Source organism: Trachypithecus francoisi, unplaced genomic scaffold (assembly GCF_009764315.1).
Source record: "Trachypithecus francoisi isolate TF-2019V2 unplaced genomic scaffold, Tfra_2.0 Lachesis_group18, whole genome shotgun sequence".
NCBI classification, from domain to species: Eukaryota; Metazoa; Chordata; class Mammalia; order Primates; family Cercopithecidae; genus Trachypithecus; species Trachypithecus francoisi.
The window spans coordinates 12408573-12428796 of NW_022681463.1; the positions used below are offsets into that span (position 1 = coordinate 12408573).

Below are 20224 nucleotides of genomic sequence, written 5' to 3' on the forward strand. Positions count from 1 at the left end.
GTGAATAATAAAAAATTTGTCCAGCTGCTGATAATTTTAAATGGGCAACCTCTTTTATATAGGTAAAATAGCACCCTGGAATTTTGAGTTAGGAGATTTCGGTTCAGGTGAGAAGTTTTACCTACTACATGGGTGAATCTGGCAAAACTGGTAAATGTCTCTAAACGCGTTTCTCTCCTAGTAAAAGCATTATGTCTTGGTCACAGGGTTAAGAGAAAAAGAAGATATAATATTAAGCTGTTAAATAAATAGTGTTACAGAACAGGTTTATCATGGTCCTAACCATCCATTTCCCTTGCTTCCTAGGCACATAGATGGGGTAGAAATTCCATTTCTGAGCATATCTAGCTGTGGCCGTATGTTCAGTCCAGGTCGACGAAATGAGAGAATAGTGATGTTTCTAGTCACCCTTCACGGAACATTCTGCTTGCCCTGGACTTCTGTTCCTTCCCCTGCTCGCAGGATGCAATGCAGATGAAGTAGTCACCCAGAATAGACCCCTCAGGCAAGATAGCACCACACAAGACTGAATGACCTCATGGTGCACAACTGCTTCATCAGCTCAGACTGGCCAGACTGGTGAGTAAGAGAGAAGTAATGTTCTAGCTTATTTGGACCATTGTATATGAGCATCTTTTGTTGCAGTGGCTTATCCTTTCCCCCAGCTAATGCAGTGAAAAACAAAGGTAAATATCTACTAAAGGCATCAAATTAAATTTGTTTAACAGCAAGACTGTTATCCTACCTACAAACATATATGCAGAAAACTCCCAGTGACAAGTCATTCTGAGAAATGAGAAAAACCTGAAAAAGTTTTTCTTTCCTTCTCTTGCCTCCAAAAATGTTCTGCTCCAAGTTCCTCCAGAGAAAAGAAGCGTGAAGAAACCATTTGAGTTTATTTCTGTGGAAAACACTGTTGACTTTAGAAGGAAGCTGCTAGAGAAGAACGATGGATACAGAAGACGTATTTGAAATTAGGAAGAAATAATGTGCAAAGAAAAGCAGCTGCTGTAGTTCAAGGACTGGAGAAGTTTGGCTGACAAGTCAACATAAAGGAGAGCCTAAAAAACAACACATCTAGGAGTTGTTCAAAGACTGCTGGAGGTTATCTATTTGGATTTTGTTTTTATTGGTGAAGATTTTCAATTTGAAGGCTGAAGGGAAAAGTCAGGAAAGATGGAAATACTAAAGATGCCAAAAAGACAGACCTGGGAAGGCAAGTCTGAAGGCAGATGACCCACGCTTAAGTAACTGGTAGCACTCTCCTCCAATCGTTCCTAACTCGAAGCAACTGGGAGCTTGGGAGTTGTTCTTGGGAGAGGTCTCCGCAGGAGCAGTCTTAAAATAACCTTGTCTGTCCACTCTGAACAAACACTGTGTCAACAACAATCAACCTCTGCAGGCCACTCCTAAAGCTGACCCACCTACACCAGTTCAACTCCAGCCCCGAGCCTCCAAATCCATTTACACAGAAGTCAGCTTCTGACAAGTGAAGTCTCGTTTAAAACCCAAACATCATGGTACAGAGGTTCCCATACACTTAATGCTCACAGGTAGAACGATGGACCCCATTTAGGTTTCCTAATTATTTGCTAAAACCACAGTAAACATATTCAAATATGTCCCAGCAGTGAGGTTGCCTCCTGCTATGCTTTTAAGTGGAACCTGAGGGAGAATGCAAAGCCATGGGCAGCAGAGTTAACAGCTGTGTGAAACTGCCACTACTGTGGAATAAGAAACATGCACATGTTTCTTCTCAGTTAGGTCTGAATGTCAGAGGGAATGCCTGTTGAGAGTGAGTGCTGATCAATAGAAATCTTTCTCATTTTTTTTACATGTGGCCAGGAAGGATGAGACATTGTAAGATAACGAAAACATGAAAAGACAAAGTCTGTGAACACAAGATGATATCCAATGACACTTGAAATATTCAACTAAAAAAGACTAGAAAAGTAAAACATTAAAAAACAAATGTCAAATTTAGCATTTGTATTTTTAAGAACCACACACTAAATACAAAGCCCATGCAGATAGTTAATTTTATTATGCCTTCACAACAAATTCATTACAAAAGGCTGCATACCTAATTACAGAGGATACATATTTTTTAATTAGGTTTTCCTTTTTCTTCCCCTTGCACGTCTCAGTTTCCTTCTTTTCTTCCCAAACACAGATCTGGCAGTCACAAGGACCGTCTTCTCTTTCCCTCCGTCATCATCACTAGAACTGCTGGTGGTCACACCTCCATTCTTCACAGGAGCTTCCTTCACTGAGTTCTGCGAATCTGAAGCACTGATTTTTGGCTCTTTCACTGCTCTTCTCCTTTCTACATTCATTAAAGATAAACTTTCAGCATCCTCACTGGAAGATCCATCAGATGATTCTGAGAGGCAGGTCTCCCCCAAAAATCCACCACACATATTCTTTCCTTTAGAATCTGAAAGCCTCTTTCTTTTCAGGCTTGATGACTCCTCCAATGTATTTGTTATGCCTCTCTTCTGGGTTTTTCCTTTTGCCTTATCAAGTATCTCAAATTCTTTCTCCATAGCAACAGAAACTGCTTCTATTTCACTGGCTGCTGCTTCTCTCTCTTTCCTTAGCATACATGTCACAGCTCTGTTTAGTCTCTGGCTCTTAATACGTTTAGCATCTTCTTTCTCCTGTTGTGCTAATCTAAAGAAGGAATCGATTCGGAGCTGTGTCTAAAAAATAACAAAAGAATAATAACAATAAATCAGACAAGTCAGTCAAGTTTCTGAACCAAATCAACAAGCTCAACCTTGATCACTCACATTGGATTACTATGTCAGAGAATATTAATTCATTATCTCCCAAAACCCAGTTCTCTCCCAATGAATTACTGATAGTAATTTTCACTCTCTAAATCATACCTAAAGCACTACTTGTACCATCTCTGTCAACTAAGTCTTTTGTCCATATCTCAAATGAGAAATCTTTTCCTAGATATTCAAAGAGTGTTAAATATTTTTCTGTAGCTAAACGCTTCATCTTCCTCAGGAGGAACACAATTTCATGGGGCCTGTTTCTAAGTCCTACTATATCTTTCTTTTAAAAACATTATCATCATACAATGCCTTTAAGAAGCAAGTTCATAGTACATATTAGCAACTGTAAGAAATATTCATGCCTTTTATTCAGCAAATTCACTTTTAAGAAGGTACTCTTTACAAATAGCTGCATATGGGTAAAGCTATATGCCTAATGTTCATCACAGCATTACTATAAAAACTTGAAAATTAAAGGTCCAACAAGTAGACTGAACTAATTATTTAAATCCCTTTCATGACATGTAATCTAGTCATCTGGAATTAAGAAAACTACGCAATACGTAGAAGAAAATATGCTAATAAGTTGGGGGGAGGATTAGATATATTAAGTTACACTTAGTATGGTCACAAATAAATGTAGGAAAATTTGTTAACCTAAATGTTAACATCTGTATTAAAGAAGGTAAATAATGAGTAGTTTTAATTCATTTTCTTCATTTTCTAATTTTGTAACAATAAACACATTAAGTTTTAGAATGAAAAGGGAGATAAATATTACAACAAATTTTATCTGAAATTAAGAAGTCACCAGACACTAAGCCAAATAGCTTTGCTTTTCAGTTGGTTTATAATGTTTCCAGTAGACAGTCATCCAAAAAACAAAGAGAAACTCGTAGAAATGTTGTCTAGTCTTGTTCATGCTTTTCAAAATTATCCAAGCCTAATGAAAACGGGTTTAATTTAAATATATTATCTCAAAAGCTACACTCTCATTTCTGCTAAGTGGTTCATTTGTATGTATGTCTTGTGGGTTGTTTCTAGTGTGAGCGAAAGCTTGCTTTGCGTGAGTCGGAACATACTCACAGATAAAGCAAGAAGTAGGTACCTAGAGGAACTGAAGGTCACACAAAAGGGCTCCTTCCCCATAAAAACCTCTCCTACTGATACACAATAATGACTGACCTTCTACCTTTCAAGATTAATTTATAGAATTTACAAATATTAGTACTTATAAAAACTTAAATGATCAGAATCGCTTTGAACACTTCCTTTCGTTAAAAAATGAAAGTAACGCCAAAGGGATAATGTATTTACTCAGAAACACCTTAGTGTGCAATCAATTATTAGACTGGTTTTTTCAAAGAAAAAAATGAATATGCAAGGACTCAAAAGTTCAGCCCTAAGAGTGATCATAAGAAATGAAGCCAAAGTCTAATTTTTCTTTTTCTATTTTCTTCTCTTCTCTCATCTAAATTATCCTAATTTCAAAATGTCTGCTTTATGCCCTAAACTAAAAGAGTTAACTGGTCTTTAACAGCTGTCAACCACAGCCTACTCTTCATCCTGAACTTAGGAGAAGGGTCCACCGTGATTACCTGCTGAGCATCGAGTTGCTTTAATACAGGAAACAGAGATTCATCTGTCTTCGTTCTGTTCCAGCCGAAATACCGCTGACAAAATATGCAGGCAGTTAAGACTTATAAATATTTTGAAAGATATTTAAACAAGTGATAAATAAAAAGGTCCAAAGAACCCATTTTTGATTCCATTCCCCGTATCTCCTAAGATTTTCCTATTTATAAAGATTAGAGTGCTAAAAGAAAGTAGGAACAAAATAAATTACTCCAGCATAATCATCTGGCACTATGTTCTTTTCAATTCTTTGAAATAAAACATACGTAGCTCTCACTGCAGGACATCAAAGACTTGTGACTATGAAAAAAGGTTACCTGGAATAAAAACAAGTTTCAGATATTCTACCTATTTCTTTGAGAGAAAAAATAAAATGTAGTTGGATTAATTCTAGTGCAAGTTTTGAAACATCTTTCCAAATGATTACTTAAATATACACGGAGAGGAAAACCAGTAATAAAAAGGACAAGATTAGTCATCTTTCTTTCTTTCAGAAACAATAATATTTAAGTATGCAGTTGTATCTATGAATGCTTATCACTGCTTATTCAAACAAAGATCCTCTTTAAAACTACAAAGAGGGGCCAGATGCAGTGGCTGGCGCTACTTAGGAGGCTGAGGCAGAAGGATCCTTTGAGCCCAGGAAGTGGTGGCTGCAGTGAGCTATGACTGCACCACTGCACCCCAGGCTGGGTGACAGAGTGATACACTGTTCCTTTAAAACAAACAAACAAACAAAAAACAACAACTAAGGAGAGGGAAAAAGGAGTGAAAAGGAGAACGGGATACTAAGAATATGGGATTAACGGGATATTAAGAAAACATGATCCAAGTTTCTCTTCTGTAAGTTTTAAACCAAACACGTATTTCACAAGGTGTTTCCTTCTCTTTTAAGAAGTAAAGGATATTCTCTAATTTTGTCCAGATCAGGTTTCCCCCACAGAAAGGATCCCTTTGAGTCATCCACCACAGGTTTGAGGTAGGCCTCGGCAACAGCTGGGTTAGGAAAGCCAGGGGTGAGTTGCAATGTCCGTAACTTTTTTTTCACTTTGGTGTCATGAGGATTAGGTCTTATCTTTGGATTTTTTTGAGCTTCATGCCACCATTCTCTGTAAAGGAAACAATTACTTACACAGCAATAAGACATTACAGTTCATGCACTATGGATGAAGAACTAAACTTAGAACATGTAAACTCAAGTTCTATCTCAAATTATACGATATATAGAATATTTTATTAATTTCAGTATGATTAGCCACAATGTATAATGATGGCAAACATTTATGGAAGGCTTCCTCTGTGCTTGGCACTGTGTTAAATATTTCACATGCCCAATCATAACACAAGCCATGTCCTATCGTTACCCCCACCTCACAGAGGAGGAAACTGAACTCAAAAAGAAGTAACTGGCTCAAGATTTCACAGCTGGAATTGGTACAGTCTTCCTCTAGAACCCACACTCATAATTATACCACAAAAAAGTTACAACTTCTCTGGGTTTCTTTCTCAGCAGTAAAATGGAAGTAATGTCTCTGTGTTATCTACCTCAAATCAAACACAATAATGGATCGAAGAATATTTAATAAAATGCAAATATGCCAAGAAAATGTTAAATTTTAAAAACAGATATATATTTAATAAAATATTTAATAAAATGTGAATATTTAATAAAATGCAAATATGCTAAGAAAATGTCAAACTTTAAAAACATATATATCTGTATATATTTTATATATGTATATAAAACAGATAAATATATATAAAAACAGAGAGAATATAACTCTAAAGTAGGATTCCAGTTTTGGAAAAAACACATATATGAGAAAAGTAAACAGATATTTAAAATAAATAACAGTAACAACTATTACTTGGCCGTGTGCTAGGCAATATTCTACGCAAGAACACAGCCATTCATTTTCTTCTTTATAGTTTATTCATTTTTCAATGTTTTCCATTGTAAGCCTAAATCAGTGGGATAAAGACAGTAACGCACTCTTGGAGCATCCTGCCATCACGAAGGTGGTCCATGTGGCCTCCTCTTGAGCAGGGAGGCTGTGGCTGACCAGTGTGACCCCAGCTATCCCGGGCCTAGGAGAGGCCCTCGCCACTTCCTGTCCCCTGGACCTCCTGCTCTTGGCTCCAACATGCTGTGAGGAAGCCAAGCTCACAAAGTGTCCATCCAGGTGGAGAGGCCCCGAGGCTGACACCACCACCTCATCAGCCCTGTGAGCCATTAACTTAAGGGGTCCTAGCCCAGCTGAGCTGTCCTAGCCGACATGCAACAGAGACAAGGCACCCCCACGAGGCCTGAGCGAGCTTCAGAGGCATGAGCAAAATCAGCAACTATTGCTGTGTGAAGCCACTAAAGCTGAAGGTAGTTTGTAATGTAGTGACAGTTGACCAGAAACATTTATACAATTAGGAAAAACAAATGCCATCAAAGTTACTAACATAATCCTCACCAATCCATGTACTCAATGGAACCTGAAAAAATGCCCGCAGCTCATGCTCCTCTGCTTCACAAGCTTGCTAGTACAGCATTAGGAACCCACTCAGACCTGCTGTCAGGGCCAGGGCCCGCCTCACCGATGCAGGAGTGCCATCTAGTGTAGGAAATGACTAATTGCGGTCTTCCGTGTATTACAGCAACAAAATGCAAAAAGGAAAAAATAATTTTTCTTCATTACTTTTACAACACTCTTCCCAGGAGTGCACTGAGAGAATACTGATAATTCTCCTCTACTTTACTTGCAGATTTTCGTTTTTGAAACTGTAATCATGACTGCCAGTTAGAATCAGCACACTTGTGAGCTCATCAAGCCAAAGCTATGGTTACCCTTTCAAGCAGGAGGGCCTGGCACTTCACATAAAGATGAAAGGAGGAAGGTGTCTGTCAATCAGCTGAGCTGGGGGAGTGGTGGCAACTGTAATGAAACTGAAGGATTCATGCTCAGTCCAAGGCCTTGGCGTAGGGGAGGGGAACTGCTGTTGCTCCATGCCAGCTATTTTGGGGCTATCCAGAAATTTAGGCGCAGTATTTTCAGATCTTTTTCCCCCAAGAGAATCCATAATTTTTTGTAAAATCTCCCCAAAGGTAAATGTTGGTAGAGAAATGGAAAATTAAAGCTCAAGAGAAGAATACACCATGTAGTTCAAACCAAATGTGACTACAGCTGAATTCAACCAGCAGGCCCAATGCAGCCCCGCTCTAAGAATGAGTCACCAGCCAGGGTGCCCTCAGGAGAGGAGAACAGAAAAGAAAGTGAGGCCACATTCTGATTTTACTGGTTTCCCACCATCCTTCCTGCTCTTTACTCTGTATTCACCCTAAATGTCCTGAGCCAGGCAGGGCGAAGGCTGCTACCACCTGGATCAACGAGCTGAAGGACCAAAGGCAGAAACTGCTCAAATAGAAAAACGGTTCAGCAGGCAACAAACGAGCAAAAACTGCTGAACAAAGAAAAGTGGAACAGCATAAACAGGTCATTCACTAAATCAGAAACGCAAACTGTCTATGAACATAAAAAAATTCACTCTCAATAGTTATCAAGAAACCAAATGGAAAAGTCAGATACTATTTTCACTTATCCTAAAATAATCATTAGATAAGAACCCAAAGGTGAAGGACACTCAAATCAATATCTGTTAATACTTTTTTAAAAATAGAAATAACAAAAGACATTTGATTAAATTAGTCCTAAGAGACCCAAAAAGAGACTACTTGGAGCCATTAAAAATGATATAAATCTGTATCATCATTGATAATAGGCCCTGTTCTAACACCAAATGGGTTACAGGTAAAATAAAAAGTATATAGCATCATCCCATTCTGGTAAAAAAAAATATAATACACACACTCAAATGAGTATACATATATATGCAATGTATATGCATCTATATGTGTGAAGAGAAGTCTAAAATTACATAAAGTGTAAAGTGTAATCATCTTTTTAATACATATTTATAATTTTCTATGATGTATTTACTTTATTTGTATAATAAAGTTATTTGCAGGTTTTCAAGTTATTTACCTACCATGATGTATGTCTACCTCATAACTCATTCCCGGTATATAAATTTCCTCAACAATAAGAAAATCAGAAAAAGATAAATGAAGACAGTATAAAATACAACACATTGGTAAGTGTGCTATGACTGGAAGACTGCAATCACTACAATAGTTTCACAGTTCATTTCAGTGATTCCAATCACTGACTCTTCAGACCAGAGCATCCCAACATCTTTCAAACACAGGATATGTAACTGGAGAGAACGCTCACGGATCATTAAATCAGCTACCACCAAACAGCATCGCACGACACAGTGATGGTTAAAAGATGCTACCACAAGCTTGTGAATATACTAAAAACCAATGAACTGTACACTGTAAATCAGTGAACTTTGTGGTATGTGACTATATTTCAATTTTTTTTTAAAGATGCCATCAAGGACAAAGAAAAAACTACTTTCCCAGACATACTCATAACTCCTGCCATCTCAGAATCTTCAAAGTGAAAAATGTTCCCTGAGTATAGCACGACTCTGGATGGAGCAAGACTTCACCACTGCATACGTCATGGGATTCACACGGTGAGAAACAGGACAGGAGTGCCGGATGTAACATTCCTGGCATTATATTTCCAAGTCCCTTCCTGGCTGACCTCTCTCAGGACACCGAACACACCGACAAGTACAATTTCCTTTGCTTCTCCATCACCTCCAAGAATACGGGAGTCCCTGAGGGTAAGGCCTATGCCTTACTCGTCTCTCCTTTCCCCAGGGCCAGCATGGTGTCTGACACATCATAGCTGCTCTATAAATAGGTCAATGAGTGAAAAGGCAACTTTTACATGTGAAATCCACAGGACTGGTTTTGTACCCCTGAACTAGGATAAGCCCAGCACCACTAAGAACTGACTCTGATTTCATCATCTCTAGAAAACAGAAAACAACCAATACTTCCTGCTGCTTTCTCAGTGAACAATGATTTGTGACAGTTCATGCTGTAATAAATATTTCTATTTGCTTATTTGGGTATTTACACAATTATCTGAATTAAAGAAATAAAAGACCTTACGAGAATTTTAGGAGAGGTTCCAGGCCATGCCCCGGGAATTCATTGAGAATTTCCATGGCAGTTACACAACCCACGGTTGGTATTCCTTCGGTATAATCACTTCCAAGCAAATAGGCCAAATTTATTAACTTATTCCGGTCCAATCCTAAAGAGTAACAAATTTTTGTAATTTTTACTTTATCAAGATTTCTCATATATCTATAAACATTTTATTATATAAATCATATATGTGTGTATATCTATATCTATATCCAACAACCAAAAATATCTTATTTGAAAATAAATTATTTTATTCAATGGCATTCTGTTAATATTTTTAAAGTTTTATCCATTCTCATAGCTTTAAATATCCTCTATATGCTGAGCCCCAAAGTTAGCTGTCTAGCCTGGGTCTCTATGAACCACAGTCACATATATTCAACTATCAGTTCAACATCTCCACTGGGTATCCAATGAGCAGCTCCAATTTATCATATGCAAACCTGAACGCTTCGTTTCTCCTCCTCCACTGTGCTCCTTCCTTGTCTTACTTAAGGCAGGTCCACTCCACCAGCCACTCAGTATCTGGAATCCTCCTCAGCTTCATTCTTCTCCCCCCCCACATTCAATCTGCCTGCACACCCTAGCACACCAGACCCTGGTGGGTTTCGGCGTCTTCCTATTCTCTAACACTAACGCTTGCCATTTCCTCCCTCTTCCTCCCATACTGGCCTGCCTGCTTCCCTAGAACACGGCCCACAAGCCTCTGCCTCAGCCCCTTTCACTCACTCGTCCCAAGGTATCTATCTATCTACAGTGCTTGCTTCCTATTTCCTACAGGTCCCTGCCCTGAAGTTATGTGAGTAAATCCTTTCCCAATAACTCTCTCTGAAACAGTACCTGCACTCTCAATGCCTGAAGTTCACTCTGTCCTCTCCTTTACTGCTATATTTTATATGGCACACACCACCAACTGTCAAATTATGATTTATGTATCTGCTTATCATCTGTTTCTCCTACTATTTGACTCTCTGCTCTTTCCCCCTTGTTAAGAACAACTGGCATATAGGAGTCACCAAACATATATTTTGCTGGATGAACAGAAGACGATCAATGCCAGAAACCCAAATACAGGCCCAGGTGCAGGAGTGACTCCCCCTGCTTCCCCTCTCCACCATCTTTGGTTCAGTCTGGAGATCTCGGATAACTAGTCAAAGTTTAACTAAGTCAGATGATTAACTACCTAAATATACTAGGACTTTAATTCCTTAATTCAAATGTTTAAAATCCTACTCCTCTATATAAGCCAATGATCACTTATATGAAAATTTGTATAGACCTACGATTTCCATCAATGCATCAAACCAGTTCCTTTGAAAGAAAAAATTCCTAGGACAAATTCTGAAGGTAAGTGTCAGAAAGTAATCAAAAAGACTCTGAAGTCTTACCTAATTGATTGTGAAAGTCCACATATTGATAATATTCAACAAACTTGTTTTTATTAAAAAAGTTTTTATAGACATGCCGTGCTCCAAACAGCCAGATATCACTGTCATCCGTGATGGTTCCGGAAGTCTGATCAGTCAGGTCCAGGATGGCGCACTGCGCCTCTGCTTCCATGGGAGCCTGGATGTAGGGAACGCCGAACAGGCGCAGGAGTTCCTGCAGAGTGAGGGGTACACAGTGACCCCCAGGGAAGGGCACTGCCAGGCCCTGAGCACCAGGAGGCGCAGTGCATACCCTCTTCATGCAATGCATTCATTCCTGCAGAGTGAGGGGTACACAGTGACCCCCAGGGAAGGGCACTGCCAGGCCCTGAGCACAGGGGGAGCAGTGCCTACCACTTCATGTAATGCATTCATTCCTGCAGAGTGAGGGGTACACAGTGACCCCCAGGGAAGGGCACTGCCAGGCCCTGAGCACAGGGGGAGCAGTGCCTACCACTTCATGTAATGCATTCATTCCTGCAGAGTGAGGGGTACACAGTGACCCCCAGGGAAGGGCACTGCCAGGCCCTGAGCACCAGGAGGCGCAGTGCATACCCTCTTCATGCAATGCATTCATTCCTGCAGAGTGAGGGGTACACAGTGACCCCCAGGGAAGGGCATCGCCAGGCCCTGAGCACCAGGAAGCGCAGTGCATACCCTCTTCATGCAATGCATTCCCCCTGGGTCTGAGGAAGGTGGTAAAGGAAGCCCAAGCTGCCTGCACCCACCTGGCTTTCCAGGAACATCTGTCCGGTGACAGTAGCAGCAATCCGTTCTTGCTGCTGTTGTTGAGCTTTCAGTGAACTCTGTTGTGCTAACAGGTTGCTCTCCAGAGTTTCCAACTCCTCCTATAAAATGTGTTTTCATTTATAGATTTACATTAATAATCCAAATGTGTTCATTTGTTACAGAAAGCCTGCATTTAGTCTGACTGAAATGACCAATAAGCTCTTTCTCCTTAGGAAGTACTCCACTGGATTTCTAACCAAGACTCTGTAATATCTTTAGAGATCCCTCACTAAACCACATGGAAAATGGAGTCTATTCCAGCCAGTAACCTACACAAAAACGAAGCCATCAGCAACCACAAGATGTACTGCAAATAGCTAATAAATACTCATCCAGCAACTCCCTAAAACTCAAAACCTACTTAACCCGGCTTCCTCAGCAAGAAGTGAAAACACAGTGTTACAGTATTACCAAATTAATATCTTGCCATTCGTGGAGTGAATCTTCCGCATCTTTCTCAGCTTCCTGTGGCTCACCATCCACATCCTCCCTCTCAGGGTTGTCCCTCAGGAGGCTCTCGGGCTCAGCAGGGGCTTCTTCCTCCCTGGTTCCTATCAGTTCCTCTTCGCCTTGTTCTGAGGGAGGTTTGGATGTTTCATACAATTCTGCTTGAAGTTCCTCATCACTAATCACACTTTGCACTTCAATGAAACTTCCTGTACCAAAATTAAAAGGTCACTTCATCTACAACCAAAACATTAAAATGATCCTGCAATCATCAAGAGCTTTCTGGAGGAACCTGAAAAATGCTACACCCTAAAAAGGAAAGATATGACTATAACAGAATACATGTAATAGTAGCATTATTATTAAGTAAGTGTAATCACAAATGCCTGTAACTTCAAGCCTTTTTAATTAGGTAAACTGGCATTGTCTTTGAAAGTAGAAAACTCTCTTAAGATGTGTATATTCGCTTTATATAAATATGTTCTAAGTTAACTGACATTGTTTTAAACATTCAAAAAGGAGAATTATCAAAGTGTATAAATAATCAAGGAAGTTGCTCAATGTTTTTATGCTATTCACACAGCACAGAATAAAGCTGTGACTTAGAAATAGTTCTTCCTCTTCCACTTCCCTTCTCTCCTCTCTTACTGTCTTTCCTTCTCCCTAAAATATATTTATTGCTTCCCTTCCTTCCCTGCAGGTGGAGAGGGCTGGCAAGGCCTGTCCAGCTGGGTTTAAGGAGACAATCAGAACAGAAGAGGGGGGTCTCAGGACCTGGGAGCTGGCACCAAGGACACAGCTGAAGCAAAGAAGAGAGCAGGGCCAAGGAGGAGGCCAGTGGGAAGGGGAGAGGGTTATATATCAAGAGAGAATAAGCAGATGTAAATATATTGAGGATAAGGGGAGCAATGTTTCTCATTGTTAGGGATACTACAAAGAAGCAGGAAGCTAGACTGAACCCCATGTAATTGCAGATATAAACTCATGTATAAACTCAGTATAAACTCATGGATTTTAGTACAGATAGACACAGAAATAAATACAGATGTGTGTGTGCATGTACATGTATACATAAATATACTTCCTGGCTCTGTTGCTGAAAGGGCCTGAGACAGTTACACCTCAGGATCCATAAGCACACTCACATCCAGCTTGCGGTGTCTAAATCCCATGCTGCACCGAAAGGAACCAGAGCTCCCTGGAACCATAGGGCTGGTTCCAGGACTAGGGCAGAGTAAGTACAAGATATGCCTGGAACAGCTTGGCCAGAAAGTAAGGAAAAGCTCAAAATATAATGAAAAAACTGCTAAAAGCCATTAGAAGGAGTCCCCACTGGCCAAAGCTGTGACAATTTGAGCAACAAAGTAAATTATGACAGTATTGGATTATAACTCACCGAATAAAATAGGAATACAGGAGTCTACACTGATTAAAAATAATAAAAACAAATGGGGAGAAGAAAAAGATCTTCCTCATAGGAGGATGTCAAGTAATAATATATAAGGAATGACGGAGTTTGAAAACCATCATTTGGCAACCAACGTAGTAACAAATTATTCCAGTAAACATCAATGGATGCTAACAAGTGAGTGGAAGTTTGTTCAGGAACAGCATATTTATATAGCTCCAAAAATTCCGTTCCCACAAAATACTTATTAATTACAAAAGGGAAATAGTAACTTTTGAATGAAGAAAACTAGCAGATACCAGGAACAAATTGTGTGTGTGTGTGTGTGTGTGGTTGATTCTCATTATTCAAAGCGGCCATCATCTATGAAGTCTCTGTGAACACTCAATTAGCCAATACTGAGTCATTGCTCCTAAACAGATACATGTGCATATTCACACATACACATATATAACATATTTATGAACATATTTCATAGATATTATCTTAAATCCTAAAAAACCGCCATCTTAGTAGATTCCATTTATTTTATAAACAAGAAACAAAGTTCAAGAAACAAATTAGTGACCTGCCTGAGGCTGCCACACTAACAGGTGCCAGAATAGGGATTCAAATCTGGTCCAACTGGCCTGGGGCGGGAGCTTCTTGCTCTCTCTCCATTGCATAATCCCCTACTGTCCCCACCCTCTGGTCATCTCTCTCAGAGCACGGGAACAAGGCAGAGTGTCACCTTGCTTAACCTCAGCAGGGCACAGTGTAGCAACTCAAGCTTTTCCCCAGCTCTGCAAATGTCCACAAAAGACCACAAAGACATTACGGTGAGTACTGATTTTGGAGTTGCAAAGAAATTTTAGTGAGCAAGCAATTTTGCAAATATGGAATATATGAATAATGAGAATCAACGGTATACATATGCATACAGATTTGGAGACATATGATATACACATAGAGGGCCACAGAAAGACCAAGAGAAATTATAAGCTAATGTGATAACGTGCTAGCCACTGAGGTACTGGATGAAGGAACCGGTATTTTATAATATTCTTCCAACTTTTTAAAGTTCATAATTATTTCAAAATAAAAAGTTTTTAAAATCTAGAGGGAAACTCAACTTTACCTTCCCCAAGTAGGGCATGTCATGCCTTTAAAAATGATAACAAAAAGCAGAGCAACAGGGAAAGTCAAGATTCATGACCAGCTGTGTGTCCCTGGGAAAGTCATTTCACCTTTCTTTCTACATCTCTTGTTCCTTATCTGTAAAAAGTAAAAACGGGACTACACAAAAGGATCTCTCAGTTCCTGCAGAGGTGAAATCCTACCATTCCAAACTTCTACAAAAGCACAGACACGTACCATCAGATTCACTTTCTTCTGAGTCAATTTCCATTGGTTCCGCGGCCTTCGGAGTGGAAATCAAACCCTGGTCTGCAGAGTCAGTGGTCTGCTGTTCTTGGATGGTGTCCAGAAAATTCTCATGCTCTTTAGCATTAAATGACACCACATTTTCTACATGACTTAGTGCCTCTGAAGGGACACTTACTATGCTACTCGTTTCTTGCAAACTGACAGGGCCAATGACTTCAGAAGCAGAATTTGGTTTACATTTTGTTTCATCATCACTTGAAAGAACAGAGGAATCAAATTTACTCTCATATGGGCAAAGTTCTTTCTGTTGCTCAAGCACTTCAGCATGTGTTTCACTCTTTGACACAGAATTTGTACAAGTTGGAGGTGCCAGTGTCAGCTCCCTTCCACTCGGGAGTCCAAGTGCATCACTATGTCTAACCACTGCACTCTCCAGAGGCAGTCGATCTTTTCTGTCCTTAACCATAGACTCATCACTTATCGGAAAGGCTTCAGTCCCCACGTGAACAAGTGACATTTGTTCTTTCGGAACTGAGTCTGTGGACTCTCTCCCCTCATTAGTGCTGGCTACATGCTCCTCTACAGAGTTGGCACTGGATGATGCAAGTGTTGCAGTAAACAGCATTCCTTTTCCATCTCTCACTTTAAGTCCTTCATCACTGTCCTTGGTGGAGCTGTTTATATGCATTTCTTCTGCTCCTGGCCCTCCCATCTGCGCATCATCTCCAGCACACACTTTTACATCTTCGTCATCATCAAGAGCTCTCTGAATAGCTGAAAGGGTCCGGGGTGATATGGAGCCTTCGTCTACAGCAGCAGGTGCATTCCTCTCATGGGACTGCCTTCGATCCTCACTGTCCAGCTCCTCTGCTGAGCTACTTCCCATCAGGGCAGCTTGCATAGCTAGTAAAGTTCTTGGAGAAGGAGGGGTAGCATCAGGCTCTTTATCTGTCTTCAGTTTTTCACATGGAGATGACTTCATGTCAAAAGACATGCTGTGCATTTTGCTGGAAGAAGGAAGAGACTCTGAATCCACTTCTGCAACTGTCTTAGCTTGAATACCTTAAGAAGAATTAAAACACTTCTCACCATGCAGTTTTACAGTGTGACAATACACTTCTAGTAAGATGAATAAGAGAACACTGGTTCTCATAAATAAGTATATACATTTTCATTTAATCAGCAACTAGAAGTTAATTCATTAGCTAATTTTAAAGTGGTCTGGCACTATAGTAGTTAATCCATTAATAGCAGTATACAGTTATTACATAAATAGAATTTCATTAATATTATCCAGGAGTGCTAGTTTATAGAATTCAGAGTGACGATATATCTTTGATTTCTAATGTAAATATATAAATGATGGTGCCTGATACCTTTTATCAAGATGTAATGTGAAGTGTCTTCAGAGACCACTCTCCTTGACTCTACCTCCTTCAGAAAGCCCCCTTCATCTTCATACTGCCTTCGGATGTGTCCTGAATGCTGCTGATTCATTTCCTTTTGGACATGTTCTATGTGCTGGTTCAGATAGTTTTTTTTAAGCAGGCCTTTGAGTTGGTACTGTGAAAAGTCATTGGACTCCTAAAAGCAAAATAAACAAACAAAAGTACTGTTTTATATTAAATACAGATAATATTACCATATTTCCACCCTTTCCCCAACAGGGAACAAAGAACAATTGGCTTTTTTCATTGATGGTCATTTCATATTATAAAAGTTGAATAACAAGAAAAACTACAACTTCCTTTTAAAAAAATAATCTTCAAAAGAGTTGGGCAAAAAAAATCATGAATACTAGGGCTGGGAGCAGTGGCTCATGCCTGTAATTCCAGCACTTTGGGAGGCCGAGGCAGGTGGATCACCTGAGGTCAGGAGTTCGAGAATAGCCTGGCCAACATGGTAAAACCCTGTCTCTACTAAAAATACAAAAGTTAGCCAGGTGTAGTGGCAGGCGCCTGTAATCCCAGCTACTCCAAAGACTGAGACAAGAGAATCACTTGAACCCGGGAGGCAGAGGTTACAGTGAGCGAAGATCGCACCATTGCACTCCAGCCTGGGGGACAAGAGCGAGACTTCCTCTCAAAGAAAAAAAAAAAAAATGAATACAGTTTATGATTTAATCATTATTCAATAAATATGTATTGAGCATGTCATGCATAGCAGTCACTATGACATTTGATTATGGCTTAACAATCTTCTAGAATGCAGGTAAATATGCAAGTGAAGTGCCCAGCACAACCTAATCCCATAAAAGACACAATAAATCATAGTAATCACAGTTATTAATAGTAATACTTAACATGATAAGACATTTCCCATGGAGGACATTTTTCTAAGTGTTTTTACATATAATATATAATACCTCATTTTATTCTCACAATTATCCTATGAAACAGATATCACCTCCATTTTATAAATGAAGAAATCAGGACTTAAATAGGTTAGGTAACCTCCCTAGAGTCACAGGGCTAATAAGGGGTAGATCTGGGATCAAAAGCATGTCGATTTACTATAATTGAATCTATTAATATAGTAGACAACTCCCTCATCCTCGGGGTATGTTCCAAGACCCCCAGAGGACGCCTGAAACTGCAGAACCAAACCTGATTGTCATCAATCAGAACATGTTTCTCTTCATGTGTTCCACCCGAAAATGTAATGGATTTTCCATCTTAACTGAGCACTTATCACACACTGAGGTCATGACTTTTGCAGTTTATGGTGCGACAGCAAAACCAGCACCAATTTCTTTTTTCCTTCTTCACAATTTCACAGCTAGAAAAGTCATTTTTGTGCAGATCCTAGCAACCTCAGCCAGCATACGATTTTTTTTCTTTTCTTATTAATTCAAGAACTTTCACCTTTTCATTTAAAGGAGGCACTTTACAGCTTCTCTTTGGCATATTCAAATTGCCAGCATCATACTCTTGCACTGCTGTGCCATTATTAAGTCAAATAAGAGTGACTTGAGGAGAAGCACTGCAGTATCGCAACAGTCAATCTGATCACCGCGACAGCTACTCAGTGATTAAAAAGAAGGAAGCGTCTACGGTACGGAGACGCTAGACAAAGGGAAGATTCATGTTCCAGGCAAGATGCAGCAGGAAGGTGTGAGATTTCATCACGCTACTCAGAATGGTGTGCAACTTAAAACTTATGAATTGCTTATTTCTGAAATTTTCCATTTAATATGTTCAGACCACAGTTTAACACAGGTCACTGAAAACTGCAGAAACCGAAACCCTGAGTAAGATGGAACTATGGTATTATGATTATTACTACTGCTATTATTATCTACCATCACTACTGTTACCAATATTACATTTGCACGACGTACAGATGATACAAAGGCCCAACGTGGACGACTTAGAACATCTCTATCAAAATGACAGACCCAGTAAGCTGCTACTCCACACCACCCTACAGTCCACCACTTCCCGAGACTTCGTGGTTGCAGAAAGAAAATACAGAACAGTAAATCACTAGGGACGTCTCTCTTTCTCCCATTTCTTCCTATTATTGTTTACACAACCAAAATTATACTTCCTCAGCTGCCACCTTTCACACTCAAGAAATAAAATGTCTGATAGACAGACTGAGCCTGGATTTTTTTCCTGAAATAAAAATCAATTTACTTCTGTCCTTTGTATATCCAAAGACCCAAGAATGTCACCTCTGTGCACCTTAGTGTCTGCTACTGCACACTCTTTGTGGAAAACACAGGGAGTGATGAGAAAAGAAGTTTACCCTTCCTTTTTCGTATTTCTGCTATCAATTTAAGCAATATTCAAAAATTGTAGAAAATAAAAAACACTCCATCTACACACTAAGGTCGATGATGCTGCAAAATTTCTATTCTGTCCTACAGTGGGTGAAAGGAGAACTATGGTAGAAGTAACAGGTAGTAGCAATAGAAAGAGAAAACTCACTCCCTGGCAACTAAGACAGAGAGTCATCAATAGTCACATGAATTAAGTATCAATGGTAACATGATCAGGAGACATGTTTGCTAGCACCCAACCACACACCACCTCCACTCTAGCTTTCCGGGCCTGCCAAGCTACAAGGTGTTCCAAGGGGAAGAAGCCCCATTCCCACTGTCCAGGAAGAGGAGGAGGGAATGTGGAGAGCCAATGGCATTTCTAGGGATGCAGCAGAGGAAGATACACCTGGAATTTCAATTTAGAACTTATTTTTCCATTGTGATTAGATTCTATATAACTATTAGTTTTTATAGACAATGTTTATTATAGGCTACAATAACTTTTATGAACTAACCTAAGAAATGAGCCAGTAAGCATCTACCGGACACATATCATGTGAAAAAGACTGAGCTAGGCACTGAAAATACAGAGGTGGGCAAGATAAGCATGTTTTGGAGCTAAGAACTATAAAGTGACAGTACAGGGTGCTGTGAGAACAAAGACCAGGAGAAGTCTTGCGTCAAAAGCCAAGAAAGACTGCTTAGAGTAAATGTCTATAGGCTCAAACATATAAATAAACAATGCTTCTTAGAATCTCGGAGATACAGAAATGCTGTTTATGGTTAACTGAGTTATCATGTAAGTATTGCTTATCAATTTTCTCTTCTTTCTAACAAAAAGTTTTGCTGAAGTTCTTAATTCTAAGCATGAATGTACTGTTGTATGTTTTACCTCTGGCATTGCTTCGAATAATGTTCTTCTGCGCTTGGTGAACTCTTTCATATCAGTCAAGATTTCATGCTTTACTTCAGGGGGCAGGCTGCTGAAGTCCTCAGACTCAATATCTATCGCTTGAGGATTATGAAAGAACTCTTCCTGTAAAGAGAAAAACACAGCACCATGAAATTTACATTTCGTACACTTAGTTCTATTCACCATTAGGGATATGTATTATGCTTATATAATAAACACAGTTCTACATAATCAACACTTAGCTAAACACAGTTGCATATAATCTGCGACAGGCAACAAAGTGAGTAGGCAAATTAGGGAATGTAGCCATTCACTCTTTAATTCATTCAAAAGAAAAAGTACTCAGCAGGTACCTCTAAGGCACCAGGCACTGTTCTAGGTGCTAAGGCACTGTGAGATCAGATAAGGTGCCAGATAAGGTCCCTGCTCTTAGGAGTAGAGGAGGGCAGACAATAAATAAATAAATAAATGAACAAGATAATGGTAAGAAAATAAAGCATATGTATCTGATATGAGAGTGATTACATGAAAAGAAAGCAGAAAAAACGGATTCATTTGACAAATAAAGAAGA

General features: G+C 39.5%; 1 protein-coding gene across 1 annotated transcript in view; it reads right to left on the reverse strand.

Annotated features, from left to right (window-relative positions):
* Positions 1 to 2021: 2021 nt before the first annotated feature.
* LOC117063531 (DNA repair protein complementing XP-G cells) overlaps positions 2022 to 20224 on the reverse strand; it is a 31158-nt gene continuing 12955 nt past the window's right edge. The window contains exons 6-15 of the mRNA XM_033177305.1: positions 19632 to 19775; positions 16350 to 16557; positions 14962 to 16035; positions 12165 to 12409; positions 11693 to 11812; positions 10926 to 11139; positions 9499 to 9643; positions 5330 to 5530; positions 4385 to 4469; positions 2022 to 2702 (exon numbers count right to left, since the gene is read on the reverse strand). Coding sequence (XP_033033196.1) covers positions 2112 to 2702; positions 4385 to 4469; positions 5330 to 5530; positions 9499 to 9643; positions 10926 to 11139; positions 11693 to 11812; positions 12165 to 12409; positions 14962 to 16035; positions 16350 to 16557; positions 19632 to 19775 — 3027 coding nt within the window. The 3' untranslated portion in view covers positions 2022 to 2111. The remainder of the gene's footprint in view (positions 2703 to 4384; positions 4470 to 5329; positions 5531 to 9498; positions 9644 to 10925; positions 11140 to 11692; positions 11813 to 12164; positions 12410 to 14961; positions 16036 to 16349; positions 16558 to 19631; positions 19776 to 20224) is intronic.